Raw genomic sequence first — 15,821 nt, forward strand, 5'->3', positions numbered from 1 at the left:
CTTCTCCCATGTGCCGTTCAAAATACCTCCCGGGTCATCCAACGGCCGGGTATCTGCACCAAGAATCAGGACTTGTTGTCCCAAGATTTTGTTGAATGGGGGCCTTTGAGGCAGGAAATATGGAAGCAAATAAATTTCTCCATTTAGGCCTGTGAAGTTATTCGCATCGATTGGGAGGCGGAGATCATCGAAGAAATGTGAGATGCTCGATACCGCGGACACGCTCGATGAATCTGGAATCAATGGGGTCGATATCCTATAATGAAACAGTTCAATTGTCAGCAAGTAGAGATGAAAGTATATGCTAGGGCTAAGAAGTTACCGTGGGGTCTCGGCTTTTGGAGCTCTATCGCGAAAAGCAAGGTAGAGTAGACCGATGGAATAGATGAGCGCTATCAGAGAGATAACCCAACGCTGGCATAAGGTGGAAATGACCCTCTCCTTGAAAGTCATGACTAGGTTATCGAGTAAGGTAGGAGTGGCGATTTTTGGCTAATGATAAGGGGGTGTCGTGCTAAACTTAGAAGAGACGAACAGAAATACAAAAATCGGACAGAGTTCCACCAAATTCTAGTACAATCATTTTGGTCCTTGGGGAATTTTCAAGTATTCACAAAGGTGCTCCTGTGAAGGTTGTGTTGCCATGAAGTAATCGGGTGATCCCCTGGCTCGCGTTACTGTTAAGAGTCTCACATGAATGTAATATGATTCGATATCTTTAGTCCAGCAGAGCAAACTTCTTGCTGTACAACCAGGTTCTGTAGCCTATGGCCTATGTTACAATGATTTCTTGGATATTCCTAGCTTGTAATAATGATGGAAAATTATGAAATTATATTATGGGGAAAACCCTGAAGCTCCAATATGGAGGTTAGATCAATGTATGTACTTTTAGGGGAATCAAGAATGTTCGGCATTTTCGGTTGCTTCGGTCAGGTCTTCGTCACCACAAGCCGCCTCCGCCGCAGGCTCGAAGAATGGAGCAAACTTGCTCTTCATTCTGAGTCTCTTGCCGAAGAAATAGAACGCAATAGGGATAGGGACTAGGACAGCTGCGACGCATCCAAGAAGAGTAGAAGCCCATTGGATGCCCATGCCATCGAACATTTGGCGTGAAAAAAGTGGAAAGCTCGCTGCCACCATTGACCGGCAGAAGGTATTTGCGGCAATGGCCGATGCGGCGCTGTTGTTTAAATTAGCATCGGACACCAGTGTCGAGGGAAATCAGGGAAACTCACAACATCAAGTAGGTATCAATCAGGTAGTTAAACAATTGAATGAAGATGATCAAGAGACCAAATCCAGTGAACAGTCCACTCAAGGTAGGTGCAATCCAGTGAACAGTGCCGCTGAACCCAGTCCATCCGAACCAGAAAAGTCCAGCAGCGAAAAGAACACCACCGACTATGACCGGGGGCAGACGCCATTCAGGAATAGGGACGCCTCCGTTGGCATCCAACTTTCGGTTATAACCCTTCGCAGAATAGACAACATACGATGCGGCAATGATGAGACCGACAACAAGGCCAAACAGAGGCAGACCACTTTCTCCGGCATTGAAGCCGTACACACCCTCGAAGACCAGGGTGTACGCGGTCAGGAAGCAGTAAAGCAAGCCGTAGATGAAACTTAGGTAGATCGTAACAGCCAAGATCAAAGGCTCGTAGAAGAGAAGCTTGAGTGGACGCGAGAAGTTGTTAATAATCAATTCCCGGAAGTCGACCTCAATCTCTTCTTGCTTCGCATGGATTCCCCAGTTCTTAGTGCGACGTCGCAGTTCTGAAGCCTTGTCAATCAAAACGACAGGTGGGTACGACTCTTTCAGGAAGAAAAGATTCATGATGAAAGCCGCATAGCCCATGAATGCAGGGATCCAGGCCGTCCAGCGCCAACCCAGATATGACATGTTGATGTATCCACCAATGAAGGGCGCAATAAGAGGTCCCAAAAACACTGTACCGGAGAAGAATGCAATTGCGATACCACGAGTGCGATTATCGTATATATCCGAGAAGACTGCTGCCACGACTGCCAGTGGTGAACTGCCAAAGATACCGCAGAAGAAGCGACAAATCATGAGGGTCTGAATGTCCTTGGAGACAGCAACGGCGGTGTTGAAGATACCAAATCCCAGCATGGCAACGACGATACCTGGGCGACGACCCTTGAGCTCTGACAATGGCGCCCAGATCAACGGACCCGAGGCATAACCGGCAATGTATAGGGTGCTAGATAGGACGGAGACCTCCAGGCCAACGTGAAAGTGCGACGCAACATTTTCCGATGAAGAGCTAAAGACTGCGGAATCGAAAGTTGAACAGATACTGGTAAAAGCAAGCATGGCGGTAGTATAAATCCTGACAAAAGTCCACAGGTTAGTTTGAGGTTTCCACATTCTATAGAAATTCCAGATCAACGTACTTGACTATTGTGGGCCAGTTTTTAGGGTACATAGGATCATCTGGGCCGTCAAATTCAACGACATAATCCTCACGGTTAGGCAGGTGTGGAGGGTAGGGCTTCCCCGCACCAAATGCCGGCAGTGGTGTTTTGGAGGCTCGCGACTTCACGCTCTCGCCAACAGTGACCTGATGCTGAAGGCGCTGAGTTTCAATCCGACTTAATGACCTAGAGACATTGGTTCGATTGCGCTCCAGGTCGAGCTCTGTGTTTCGCGAGTGGAGTCTATGGAATTGTGGGTCGTAATCAATAGAGCTACTGGACCCTGACGACATCGTTCCTGATGTCGCGGGCCTCTCTTCCTCCGTCGAGGTCTTCCGTTTTTCTTCCCATGACGAGGGTTGGGCGTCGGCGTCGATCTCAGCCCGCTCGATTTTTTTATCTGTGGTGTCCATGGTAACCACCCACGCTAGTTTGGGACTCTCTGGTTGTAGAACGCTTGCGGCGGGGATGCGGCTCGAGCGTAGGTAACGATTGAGGGGATTACGGCAAGTAAATGCCTGAAAAGCGCATAACAAACAGGGGCCTTTTCAGCGGCCGTGGATCATATAAGAAAAGTATTGGAGTAAGAGGAACAGGATTCCGATTTAACCGTTCAGACCCACTATCGAACGCGACGGCTTCAAGATGTAACAGGAACTGCCGATGGTCCAAGTCGCATGAGAGGTACAACACCTCGATCAAGCTCGTTCTTTTTGTTTTCTTCAGTGAGTCCAAAGATGCAAATACTTTAAATCTTCATACATATGATGCATTCAATCAGCCAATTCAATTCGTTGGGTTCGTTGGGGAGTCGGCGAATTTGAAAACCTGAGGCTATGTACATGGATGGAAAGAGCAGTCCCTCAAGTGGGTCCACGCTAGTGGGAAAAAATTACGTGAAGACGAGACTGATGTCATCCATTGGCGTAAGAGCCAATGAATAGTGGATATAAGATTAATAATTTGGCCCCAGTGGCGACGGATATGGTCAATTGGGGGGTCCACGGGGGTTTTGGGCTCTTCCGTCAATGGTCCAGATGCGGTTCCCGAAGGTAACCATCGCCATCCGAATATTTCAGAATCTTGGCGAAACTTGGCGAAATTTTCATAAGGCAGGCTGGACATGACTCGGATTATCTCCTAAATTTTATATCCGCGCCATTCTAACCCCACAATACCCACATCTATACGTATACCATTTTGGAACCTTGATACTTTCATCAATAAAATCGGTCTTCACTGATTCACTATCGCTTTGAATCTTGACCTATTTGAAGTTGCACTTTAACTAGGAGGAACTAGAGATCTCACTTACACCATGTAGATCTTCCTGTAGATACAACAATCCTGAGGGCGTGATTCTACCTTAAAGGTTCTTTGTTCTTGGCTCGTGCGCCAAGCTTCTATCTATTATCTTCCTATCAAGAACATCTATATACTTAGTACATTTTCTGGATAGGTTATTTGGTGCGCATATGGATATAGGTGGATGGACTTGCACTGACTTGGGGGTGATTAAAGTCTATGTAGTATACATGGATACATATAGGTGTGTATTTGGGCATAACTTCCAAGAGTTTCTACCATAGCCATTTTTAAGTTTCAGGGGCAGGGTTTGAAGCTACAACTTTTGATTCTACTATATAGAGTGAACCTTGACGAGAAAGCATTTTGGATTAGGTAGATCCCTGATGATATCTACTACGCAACGTTGGAACACTTATCTGATAGTACGTGAATGAGTTTTTACTATGGTATTTTTAAGAATGCTCAGGGTTTGAAACTGCATCTTTTGATTTCACTATATAAAATTTAGTGTACATGAGATGATTGGATTCTAAGGAAATTTCTAATCGTTGCCGTGTGCAATACTCAATTTATAGATATTTCTGCCTTATGTAGGCGGCAGCATAAGATGTGGAGTCATTGCATAACTTACCCATAAACCCTAGAAGTTAGACAGCGAGCGTGAGCGTCTATTCAAATTACTTATGCCATATAATCATTCAAACCGCATTTGTTCATCTTGCTGAATTCTTTCATAAAAAAGCATTGATTCCCTTATATCAATCGGAAGTTCTTCCACCTTTGAGCCAGCGTAGAAAGGTTCAAATAAATACAATTTCATGTTTGCGAAGCGAGAAAAAAAAATTGAGTAAATTAGTTTGACTAGTGAAGCAAACATGAAAACAAGAAATGGCATAAAAAGAAAAACTAAGAAAGAAAAAAATTAATGTAACCGGAGCCGATCACATCGGGCATCGATCAGCAAATGCGGATCGGCCGGGAAATAGCGCCCCTGGACCACTGGCGGTACCATCTCTTTTCAACTCTTTTCAACTCTTTCAGTATATACCTTTTCTTTCCCCATCCATCTCTGTGTCTTTGATTTCGGTCTTCAGTCATGGGGTTCATATCCCGTCTCTTCCGCATTCCGCGGCCAGAGGTGAGCACCCCCTGCGATCCATTCTGCGATCTTATCGAGCTAATCATCCCGTGACTTCCAAGTCCTTTCTCTACGTTATGAGCCTGGAGACAGGCGCGTCATTGATTACACTGTCGCTACTCTTGAATAAGATCAGCGGTCTCTATGGCCTTCTCGCCCTGTTGACCGGCTTCCACTTGTCGCCCGTACAACTGTCCATGTACCTGTACTCACTCATCGCCCTCGCCCTCGCCGCCATTCTCTTTCCACACATCCGAAAGCAGTCTCCTCTAGAGTGTCTCGCACTTGCTTGGCTGTACCTTATTGACAGCTTGATCAATGCCGCCTACACCGCCGCCTTCGGAGTGACTTGGTTCCTGGTCGTGTCGCAGGGTTACGACAGTGGTAAACCCTCCGGACCAGGTAGCGAAACGATCGCACAGACCGCCGGATTCACCAGCCCCAAGTACGATGCCGCCTACGTCGAAATTCAGAACACAGAGGATGGAAACAAGTTTGTCCCCCATCCGCCTAGAGCTGTCGACCACTTGAGCAATGTTGTTGCTCAGCCCGAGAGCTTCCAAAGCATCATTTTTATCTCGCTCCTCTGGGCCATGCGCGTCTACTTCGTCCTCGTGATGCTTGCCTTTGCACGCCAGACTCTGCGCCTCTGGATTGCGGTCCCCCGACACACCCAACTCCCTACACACAGTCGTAATGTCTCAATCGCTAGTGTGGCGGACATCGATCGTGAGCCATTCACACCATATAGCCCTGATGGCCAAGGATGGAAGGGTAAGCTAGGCCGTATCATGGTTGGTATTGGTCACAGCTACTGGCTCGGGGAAGAGGAGGAGGGTAACTGGCTGGGTAACCTCGGTCAAAAGTTCCGCGCTCGTTCCCAGAACAACAACGAGCTACCGGGTCCCTTGGAGCGAGAGCGAAGGCGCCGGTCGGGCACTGGTCCTCCCCAGCCATCTCAGTCGATTGTTCGCGCTGGTGTTATTCAACAGTCCATCCCGGAGCACCCTGGGATGAATGTTAAGATGCAGGACTGGTCTGAATCTCGATAAATGATCCCAGTCACAAATTTTAATTACTCTGGCCTTTCCACAAGGCTTCGTCACACCTGTCACTCTACACCCAGACCCCCAAATCCTTCTTGCTGGCAACGTTGGTTGAACTACGGTTTCCTTTTCTCGAGCCGGACAAAATCGACTTCCGCCAGCACAATACCGAAGAACACAATCCATTCCGGCCCTTGTGTTTGTACCATCTTTAGGCTCATCGAATCAAAGCCGCGCTCGCTAAAGCTTTGTGTTCGGGAGCGCACCCATCAGAAAGCTTTTGCCTCCCGGCAACATCACGACCGTAAATGAACAAGCGACCCATGAACGCAGATTACACGGAGGAATTGGATAATACATTGCTCACGCACTGGCTGGTCATCGTTTGGTACCTGTCTGCCAATTTGTTAAAAGGCGTTTTGGTACCAAGGAGTTGTGGATTTGAATGATCTCGAGCGCTGCTATGCTCTTGTGTGCATCTCATCTTCTTTTGGCGTCCGGAGATGTACATCGGCTTCATATGGATGGGTCTATAATGTTGACGCCTGGGTATGCCAGGGTCTGGCAGATTCCATCTTTGTACACAACTTATATACTTGCATGCATCTCATGAATATCTTCTAGTGACTTTTCTACAGGATTTCTGTACTTCATCGTGAAACTGGGTTAGTGCCCACCTGGGCAGGAAGTATATCGCCCATCAAAAGTTTTTGATCTTCAGCCTTCGTAGTATATTCCTCCAAAGCCCAATGAAAAACGCTTCAAACAGCATCCGTGTTGCAAATCGCGTGCTGGGCTCTGTCATCCCCATATCCCAATGCTCCTTAATGACCCTTCCCAACCGAGAGTTCTCCAAATCCTGTGGAGTAATACGAATCGATTCCATCCCATGGCGGATTTCATATATTATAGGCCCTGAGTTGTCAATCCATAGCGCCGGCGTCTCCATGGATGTTCCAGCGCGGTTCCATAGTCGATATCTGATTCGACTTATAATCCCTTTTAATACCTTCCAAGTAACGCCATACTCCAGGAGACCGATGATGCCTGCTTCAAAAGCCATCATTTCTTCGAATGAGAGGTGGAATTGTTCCGTCGGTGTGCCGACGAGGTAGATGCCCGCGGTGTCGAATTGGACCCCGAACATCTGACAAAGATTAGATAGATGTTCAAGTATTTTTTGTTGTGCAAGTCTACCTTGGTTGCTATGATCTCGGAAAACTTCTCAGGAGGAGGGTTCAACCCCGTGGATATGGTAGTCCTCCGCTGACAACTATGAACCGTCCAATCAATTAAGGATATATTCAAAATTGGAGTATGATACTCACCACAGAAATTGAAGAATTTGTGGGTTATAGACATATTGTGTGAGGATTTAAGGTAGATAATTTGCATGATTGAATTCAAATTACAGGAGATGGACGAAAGCTTTCGGTTTTAAACTGGTCAGGATCGGAGGCAACATATCACACAAAGACGCTGCCGTTGATCCCCCTGATCATCGATTGATCACGCGCAACTATCTTAGCTCATAAGCCACAATTTTGGGTTCCAGGATTCTACATACGCTTGCATAACTATTTTCAAGCCCAATCGTCCCACCCGCTTTAAGTTCGGAGAAAAAAAATCTGATATTAGGCACCCATTGGGCAGTTCGTTAAAAAAAGAACAAAGTACAAAACAGAGAAGGGGCTATTGGTGCTGCCTAGATGCTGTCATCTGGAGCTTATACACACATTCATTGTTGAATATTGAATTGATGTTTGTACTATATATATATTTTTTAAGAAACAAGCTAAGAAAAGGGGCAGGTCAGTACTGATTGCCTTAATTATCAAGCAGTTAATTCGATACTCCATAAGATAAATGCAAGTATGTATGATAGGTATGATACAGTAAGCAATATGATAGCCCAAGTCCCTTGTTAACATTTGAAATGTGACATATCAATGTTATGAAGCTAAAGAAAATGAAATACACATGTCGAGATAAAAGTCGTAAATCCATGTTACGTGATTCTTCAATCTTTGATATACAAGATCTGCTGGCGTAGTGGTTAGCGCATCCGTCTTACACACGGAAGATCGCAGGTTCGAACCCTGCGCAGATCATTTTTTTGTCCTTTCGAATGGTCTGCTTTTGTCCTTCTATATTAGATGAGCACCCCAAAAAACAGTGCAAAAGAAAAGTACAATAAATAATAATCAATAATCATCTACAAAGAAACGTAAATTTTACTTATATGTTGCTATATGTTATATAACCCAATATCAATGACCATTACTCTGTAAAGTGTAGGGTCCCGCTGGTCCATGGTTCCGCTTTGGTGGCGATGGCGGGGTTTTGCCAGTTGCTTTACAAAAACAAGAATCCCAGTTAATTTACTCCTATTTGCTAGGGTTCATTTTTGGGATTAAAGAGTATTGTATCTTTGTCTGAGAAGCAAACTAGAAAAATAAGCCAAGCAGCATACTTTATTTGGAAAAAAATGTATTGAGGCTCTCGACCGAGAACTCAAATCGGTAATGACCGCGCTACTATTGGCACAGAGTAATGCGGAATGCGGTGAGTGGCATAAGATTCAACCAAAACCCGTTTTTTAGGGAGATAGTACGTTGAAATTTCGTCAATCCTGCACTATATTTAGTTATCTGTTATAAATGATAGCCAATGACAATTACTATACTTTGTTTATCGGGATCTGACTGTATATGGCGAATGTATAAGTTTTCCCATGCAGAACCTGCATGGGCAAATACCGACGCTGACGTGCTCGCCCTGGGTCACGAGTCCCCCGCACTATCACCAAAAGTGGTAAGTTTGCATATGTTAAAGTATGAGTTTGCATTGATGTCGTGATCGTGCACCAATCAGCTCACTGCTGATCTAACCCCGATGGCGGAGAAATGACTGGCCGCCGAGAAGAAAACCGAGTGTTGGCACTTTTTTTTCTTTTTTATATTTATTGAAAAGATCCAGTGAACGAGGGGAATCAATTGTGTCATTCCTTTTGTCTCGTTTCTGTGCTTTCTTGGTGGATCTGTAAGGGAGATCGCTGCATGCGCCGATAAGCTAAGATCGAGCGATTTTCCCATCCCACCTTCTGCTGTGCTACAGCAATTACCAACTATGGCGTCTATTCAAACTGCTGGAGAAGCCGGTACGATCGGATCTAGTTCCATCAAATTCAGCCGAATGTTCAATTGCTAATTTGTATGTTTTTTCAGTGGCGAGAATCGCCTACCTGGCTAGTGACCTTGTCCTCTCCGTGCAGCCTTCCCTGCAGACCGACTCGTTGTTCTCCAAGTCTCTCAAGACCTTGAAATCCAACAAGACAGCTAGCTTGCTTTCAAGGGGTACTCCCGAGGTTAGTCTTTTTTGATAAGAATACCGCGACAGCAAGAACATCTCACTAAACTCTCCATAGATCCAAGCTGTGCGTGTTAATGAGGACCCTCTGCTTTCCGCTTTCTATCCTCTGCAAAAGGGCGAGACCGTCTCGGTTGTGACTGAGTCTTCCATTCTGATCACCTCCGTCCCTCACCTGTACCGCCTTGCCAGCTACCCCGTCGTCATCCACGTTGCTCTGGAATCCTCCCCATCTCCAGACTACTCCGTCATTAGCTCCATCCGGCAATGCGGATTCACATTCCTCCACTCAGAGACCACACAGGAGGCTCAGGATATTGCTCTTACCGCACATGCATTGGCTCAGAAGTCCGGAAAGGGTGTGATTCACTTCTTTGACCCGGCCAACTCCGCCAAGGACACACCTATTCCTGTCGAGGATAATGAGGTGGTTAAGAAGATTCTCAACCTGGGTGGAAATGTTGCCCAGAGCACCTCGGGAGCCGATACTCTGTACGCTGATTCTGGCCGTGTGCCTACTGTTTCCGCTGAGACAGTGGGAGTTGCCGCCGCCCAGGGTGATGCTTCCGCCAGCTTGCCTGTCGCTTCTCAGACCCAGACTCCAGTGAATGCCAGTGTCGCCAACTCATCTGTCGGCTCATCACGACGCGAAAGCAGCGCAGGAAGCGAGGCACCCAGCTCGACCGCTACTACTGTAGAAAGCGCTAGCGTTCGCCCGGTCAATGCCGCTGACATTTTTGAGTGGACCGCTCAGATCTGGAATGCCCTCTCCCAGGAGGTGGGTCGCACTTACCAGCCCATTGAATACACTGGACCTGCAGATGCCAAGTCCGCCATTTTTGCCTTTGGCTCGACCGGTGTCTTCGCTGACGTCCTCGCCAACACTGGTGCTAACAGCGACCTTGAGAACATTGGTCTCATCACTGCTCGTGTCTACCGCCCATGGGTTGGTAGCCAGATCGTGAACTCCATTCCAAGCTCGATTGAAAAGATTGCCGTTCTGGAGCAGGTTCGCAAGACCACCAAGTGGGGACCATCTTTCATGGATCTCCTTTCCAGCCTGACTCCCTCCACTGTTAGCGGACAGGCCTTGAAGATTGTTGGATACCGCCTTGGATACGTTGAGCCTTCCACTGCCGTTCAGGCCCTCCGTGGAATTGTTCAGAATCTCAATGCCCCCTCTCCCATTCAGAACCTGGATATTGGAAGCTCCAAGGCCCCCACTCCTCAGCCCGCTCTTGAACAGCCTCGCATTGAGAATGCGTACCTTAAAATCCTGAACCAACTCTTTGGAGAACGTCTCTACATTGCAAACCAGATTGATTCCAATAATGCTGGTATCTCATCTACCATTGCTGCCAGCCCTGAGTACGGATTTGGATCCCTGCTCGCGCGCAAGGAGCACCGCACTCGCTTCATCAAGGAGGTTGAGGAAGCATCCAAGTCTACTACCTTCGCCACTGATACCCCTAAGACCTGGCTGTCTCGCTGGGCTTTGAGCGCCAACGAGAGCGCCAAGGCTAACAAGATCGCTCCGGATGTTATCTCCCGCCTTTCCAACGATGGCTCTAAGCTGTCTCGCCAACTTCTGCAGTCCAAGAAGCTCTTCTACGAGGAGTCTCAATGGCTCATTGGTTCCGACGCATGGGCATACGATCTTGGAAACTCTGGTGTCCACCACGTTCTTGCCTCTGGTGCCAATGTCAACATGCTGATCATCGACTCGCAACCCTACTCCGAGCGTTCTGCTGCTGACCCCACCCGCCGCAAGAAGGACATTGGTCTCTACGCTATGAACTTTGGCAATGCCTACGTCGCCTCCACTGCCGTATACAGCTCGTACACCCAGGTTCTTCAGGCCATGGCCGAGGCTGAGCAATTCAAGGGTCCTTCCGTTGTCGTTGCCTACCTGCCTTACCACCAGGAGAACGACTCCCCCCTCACTGTTCTGCAGGAGACCAAGAAGGCCGTTGAGCTTGGATACTGGCCTCTGTACCGCTGGAACCCCGATAACGAGGAGAAGGGCGAGCCCCGCTTTTCTCTGGACTCGGAGCGCATCAAGCGTGAGCTGGAGGAGTTCCTTCGCCGGGACAACCAGCTTACCCAGCTCATGAACAGCAAGCCTAAGTACTCAGCTGTCCTTTCCGAATCCTACGGTACCGAGGTCCGAGCTCTGCAGAAGCGCAAGGCCAAGGACTCCTACGAGAAGCTCCTGGATGGTCTCTTCGGTGCCCCTCTGACCATCCTTTTTGCTTCCGATGGTGGCAACGCCCAGAACATTGCCAAGCGTCTTGGTAACCGCGGCCGTGCTCGTGGTCTGAAGACTCTGGTTATGGCCATGGATGAGTACCCCATTGAGGATCTCGCTACCGAGGAGAACGTTGTTTTCATTACCAGCACTGCTGGTCAGGGAGAATTCCCTGTCAATGGTCGCACTCTGTGGGAGCATGTCAAGAACTCTGGTGATCTTGATCTGTCTTCTATCAACTACTCTATCTTTGGTCTGGGTGACAGCCACTACTGGCCGCGCAAGGAAGACCGCATCTACTACAACAAGCCCGCCAAGGACCTTGATGCTCGTGTTGCTTTCTTGGGTGGTCGCAAGCTTGTCGATATTGGTCTCGGTGATGACCAAGATCCAGATGCTTACCAGACTGGCTACTCCGAGTGGGAGCCCCGTCTGTGGCAAGCTCTAGGTGTTGATAAGGTTGAGGGTCTGCCCGAGGAGCCCGCTCCCTTGACCAACGAGGACATGAAGATCCAGTCGAACTACCTGCGTGGTACCATTGCCGAGGGTCTTCTAGATCAGACCACTGGTGCTATTTCCGCCACTGATCAGCAACTCACCAAGTTCCACGGTACTTATATGCAGGATGACCGTGATGTTCGTGAAGAACGCAAGGCCCAGGGTCTTGAGCCCGCTTACAGCTTCATGATTCGTTGCCGTCTCCCTGGTGGTGTCGCCACTCCCAAGCAGTGGCTGCAGATGGATGCCATTGCCAGCTCGCACGGTAACGAGACCATGAAACTCACTACCAGACAGACCTTCCAGTTCCACGGAGTTATTAAGAGCAAGCTTCGCGGTGCTATGCGGGCCATCAACGCGTCCTTGATGGATACCATTGCTGCTTGTGGTGATGTCAACCGTAACGTCATGTGCAGTTCTCTCCCTGAGCTCTCTGACTTCCACCGTGAAACCTGGGTCTGGTCCAAGAAGATCAGTGAACACCTTCTCCCTTCGACCACTGCGTACCACGAGATTTGGCTCAAGGATGATGCCGACAACAAGTACCAGGTTGCTGGAGATGCTGTTGTTGACCACGAGCCCCTCTACGGTCCCACCTACTTGCCCCGCAAGTTCAAGATTACCATTGCCATTCCTCCTCACAACGACACTGATGTCTATGCCCACGATATTGGTTTGATTGCCATCAAGGGTGCCGACGGACACCTTGAGGGCTTCAACGTCCTAGCTGGTGGTGGTATGGGTTCCACCCACAACAACACCAAGACCTACCCCCAGATTGGTCGCATGTTTGGTTTCATTCCCAAGGATCAGATCCACATCGCTTGTGAGAAGATTATGCTCGTGCAGCGTGACCACGGTGACCGCAAGAACCGCAAGCACGCCCGTATGAAGTACACCATTGATGACATGGGTGTTGAAGTGTTCAAGGGCAAGGTTGAGGATCTCATGCCTGAGGGTTTGCGCTTCGGCGAGCCCCGCGAGTTCAAGTTCGCCTCCAACGTCGATACCTTTGGCTGGCTAAAGGACGAGAAGGGCTTGAACCACTTCACCCTCTTCATTGAGAACGGTCGTATCGAGGATACTGCTGACTTCAAGATGCGCACTGGTCTCAACGAGCTTGCTTCTCTCGGCAAGGGCGAGTTCCGCCTTACTGGTAACCAGCACTTGATCATCTCTAACATTACTGATGAGGATCTGCCACTTATCAAGGAGACCATGGCCAAGTACAAGCTCGACAACACCGCTTTCTCCGGATTGCGTCTCTCCTCCTCGGCCTGTGTCGCTTTCCCCACTTGCGGTCTCGCTATGGCTGAGTCCGAGCGTTACCTGCCCGTTCTCATCTCCAAGCTCGAGGATACCCTTGAGCAGAATGGCTTGGCCCGGGACAGCATTGTCATGCGTATGACTGGTTGCCCCAACGGTTGTGCTCGCCCATGGCTCGCTGAGGTCGCCTTCGTTGGTAAGGCCTACGGCGCATACAATATGTACCTGGGTGGTGGCTACCACGGACAACGTCTGAACAAGCGCTACCGCTCCTCCATCAAGGAGGATGAGATCCTTGAGATCATGAAGGACCTCCTCTGCCGCTACTCCAAGGAGCGCAACACCGACGGCGAGACCCCCGAGCGTTTCGGTGACTGGTGTATCCGCGCCGGTGTCATCAAGGCGACTACCGATGGACGAAACTTCCACGAGGGCGTAAGTTGAACCTATCTCCATATTTTCATCTTCAAAGCTAACATGTTGTAAATAGGTCGCCGAAGATGAGGAAGAGGAGTAAATACTGGAGCAGCTTCCGGTATAGAATATCCGATGTGTTACGACCGCCATTAGAAACCCAAAATGCCCTGTTTTTTGTTGCAATAATTTCGTGCCTATATCCTTGTCTGTATCTAGATGCATTATTTCTTGGCGAACGACATCTGGAATGATTCGGCTCGTTTGAAAACTTTTTTTGTTTTTCATTTCTACTATATCTGCCATGTATCCAAGGATGCTATTTGTAAATGAATATTCAATACCGAATATTTACCATTTCTTTCTTCAAAGTTAAAGCTTGAAGCTACTACATATTTTTTCGTTGGTTAAAACAATGATCACATAGATGCTGATGGTGGCAGATCACGTGATCCATAGGCGGAATGAATTGACCATTGGGCGGTGAGACAAGCTTTATATTTTCTGCCACGACCGCCCCGCCTAATCGATAAACCCTCGAGGAGAAAAAAAGTGACGGCAACACTTCGGAAGAGGCATGTCGCTCACAGGTTTATAACCTTGACCAATCTTTCGACTGTACCTTATTCTTCCATACATCATATTGTCCAATTACTCTACCGCAATGGGTTCCATCGAGGATGACCCAATCGTTTCCTCATATGATGTCTTCCTCACCGACTCCGAAATCTCTCGCTACGTTTTCCAGTATATCGACCGGCCTCAGAATAAGCCCTACAATGAGCGAAAGGGCCAGAAACCCCTCGAACTTCGAATGAAACCAAACACAGGCCTTGTCGAGATTGATGTCCCAATCAACACCCGTACCACATATGATATGGAGAAGGGTCTTAAATACGGTGACGCCATGAAGAAGAGCCGCTCAGCCCGCGATGGAGGTTCCTTCGGTATGTCTGGGGGCTTCACTGGTGGAAGCCTGGCCACAGCAGGATCTGTACGAGTCAAGAATGAAGGAAGCGACATTGAGGTGCTCGATAAAAAGAAGATGATGGATGGAGGCTCGGTGGTCAGGACACAAGCCCTTGGCGGACGGATAAAGCCACCGGAGGAAGGAGACCCTGTTCATATGCTGGGCACTTTCAAAGGCAGTAAGTGCATTCTTCCCCTGCATATATTTGCGTCCTCGGGGCAAGTTCTAACGAGCTTACACAGAAAACCTACACCTTTCACCCGTCACCGCAGTGGTCCAATTACACCCCCAGCTCCACCATATAGATGCTTTGGATGAATTGCCTAAGGCCCGGGGGTCCAAGGGCAAGAAGGAAGAAGAAGAGCGTGCGGAACCCGAAGCTCGTGCGATCGACGTCAAGGTCAAGGGCGCGGAAGATGGTGGTGCTGTGCTTGTTGGTAACTTAGATCTCCTCAAAAGGATGCAAGAAGAGAAATGGAAGACCTTGGACTGGGTGGATGCAGAGGTATGTCTTCGATCCCTTCTGATATGACAGTGAAATCATATCTGACTCAATTGAACTGCAGACCGAGGAATCCTGGTACACATACGAAAACTACATGATGAATCAGAACCCAGAGGAATTGCCACAACTTGAATCAGTCATCAACAGCGAGGCCTATTTAGATGGCATGAGTGCTCCCCGAATTGATCCTGCTCACCCAGAGATGACTGGCTGGGCTATGAAGCAAAATCGACAGAAACAGCAAGAAGGTTCTTCGGAGAGCGAGGATGATGAAAGCTGAGCTTCCTTAGCTAGGTAGAAACCTAAAGTCCGATAGGCAATGCCCATAATGAAGATGGTAATTATGAATATTTCTCGTGACCATTTGCATTTCCTAAGCTTAAAATTTTATGATCGACATTTAAAACACTTGAACCTTTCTTGTATAGATGTGAATGCGCAAAGTGTCCTCATAATAATCTAGTCGATCTACGGAGTAGTTAGTCTCGTGTACATTTGCCACTTAAAGTGATCCACCAATCAGCAACTGCAGATACCAGGAACAGGTCACGTGGGATCACGCGTTCGCAATCTAATCCGCGACTTTTTTCTCTCTTCCGAGTCTCCGTTGTTCTGCA

At 48.2% G+C, this 15,821-nt stretch overlaps 5 protein-coding genes across 5 annotated transcripts; 3 read left to right on the forward strand and 2 right to left on the reverse strand.

The window, feature by feature from the left end:
• Positions 1–900: 900 nt before the first annotated feature.
• N7520_011446 (MFS transporter) lies at positions 901–2,855 on the reverse strand (the record flags this gene model as incomplete). Its single annotated transcript, XM_057145379.1, has 3 exons — positions 901–1,183; positions 1,239–2,357; positions 2,422–2,855. The coding sequence occupies 3 exons, from the start codon at positions 2,853–2,855 to the stop codon at positions 901–903; spliced, it is 1,836 nt and encodes a 611-aa protein (XP_056991133.1).
• A 1,991-nt stretch (positions 2,856–4,846) lies between these two features.
• N7520_011447 (inositol phosphorylceramide synthase regulatory subunit KEI1) lies at positions 4,847–5,940 on the forward strand (the record flags this gene model as incomplete). The annotated part of the gene is made up of 2 exons (XM_057145380.1): positions 4,847–4,888; positions 4,951–5,940. The coding sequence occupies 2 exons, from the start codon at positions 4,847–4,849 to the stop codon at positions 5,938–5,940; spliced, it is 1,032 nt and encodes a 343-aa protein (XP_056991134.1).
• Positions 5,941–6,634: 694 nt separating this feature from the next.
• On the reverse strand, positions 6,635–7,081 carry N7520_011448 (uncharacterized protein; the record flags this gene model as incomplete). Its single annotated transcript, XM_057145381.1, has 1 exon — positions 6,635–7,081. The coding sequence occupies one exon, from the start codon at positions 7,079–7,081 to the stop codon at positions 6,635–6,637; it is 447 nt and encodes a 148-aa protein (XP_056991135.1).
• A 1,982-nt stretch (positions 7,082–9,063) lies between these two features.
• On the forward strand, positions 9,064–13,832 carry N7520_011449 (sulfite reductase (NADPH) subunit beta; the record flags this gene model as incomplete). The annotated part of the gene is made up of 4 exons (XM_057145382.1): positions 9,064–9,094; positions 9,162–9,301; positions 9,362–13,750; positions 13,806–13,832. 4 exons carry the CDS (start codon positions 9,064–9,066, stop codon positions 13,830–13,832), a joined length of 4,587 nt encoding a protein of 1,528 aa, XP_056991136.1.
• Positions 13,833–14,393: 561 nt separating this feature from the next.
• Positions 14,394–15,484, forward strand: N7520_011450 (uncharacterized protein; the record flags this gene model as incomplete). Its single annotated transcript, XM_057145383.1, has 3 exons — positions 14,394–14,877; positions 14,942–15,204; positions 15,266–15,484. The coding sequence occupies 3 exons, from the start codon at positions 14,394–14,396 to the stop codon at positions 15,482–15,484; spliced, it is 966 nt and encodes a 321-aa protein (XP_056991137.1).
• Positions 15,485–15,821: the final 337 nt, after the last annotated feature.

Source organism: Penicillium odoratum (genome assembly GCF_028828045.1).
Source record: "Penicillium odoratum strain IBT 22623 chromosome Unknown utg000008l_segment0_segment0, whole genome shotgun sequence".
NCBI classification, from domain to species: domain Eukaryota; kingdom Fungi; phylum Ascomycota; class Eurotiomycetes; order Eurotiales; family Aspergillaceae; genus Penicillium; species Penicillium odoratum.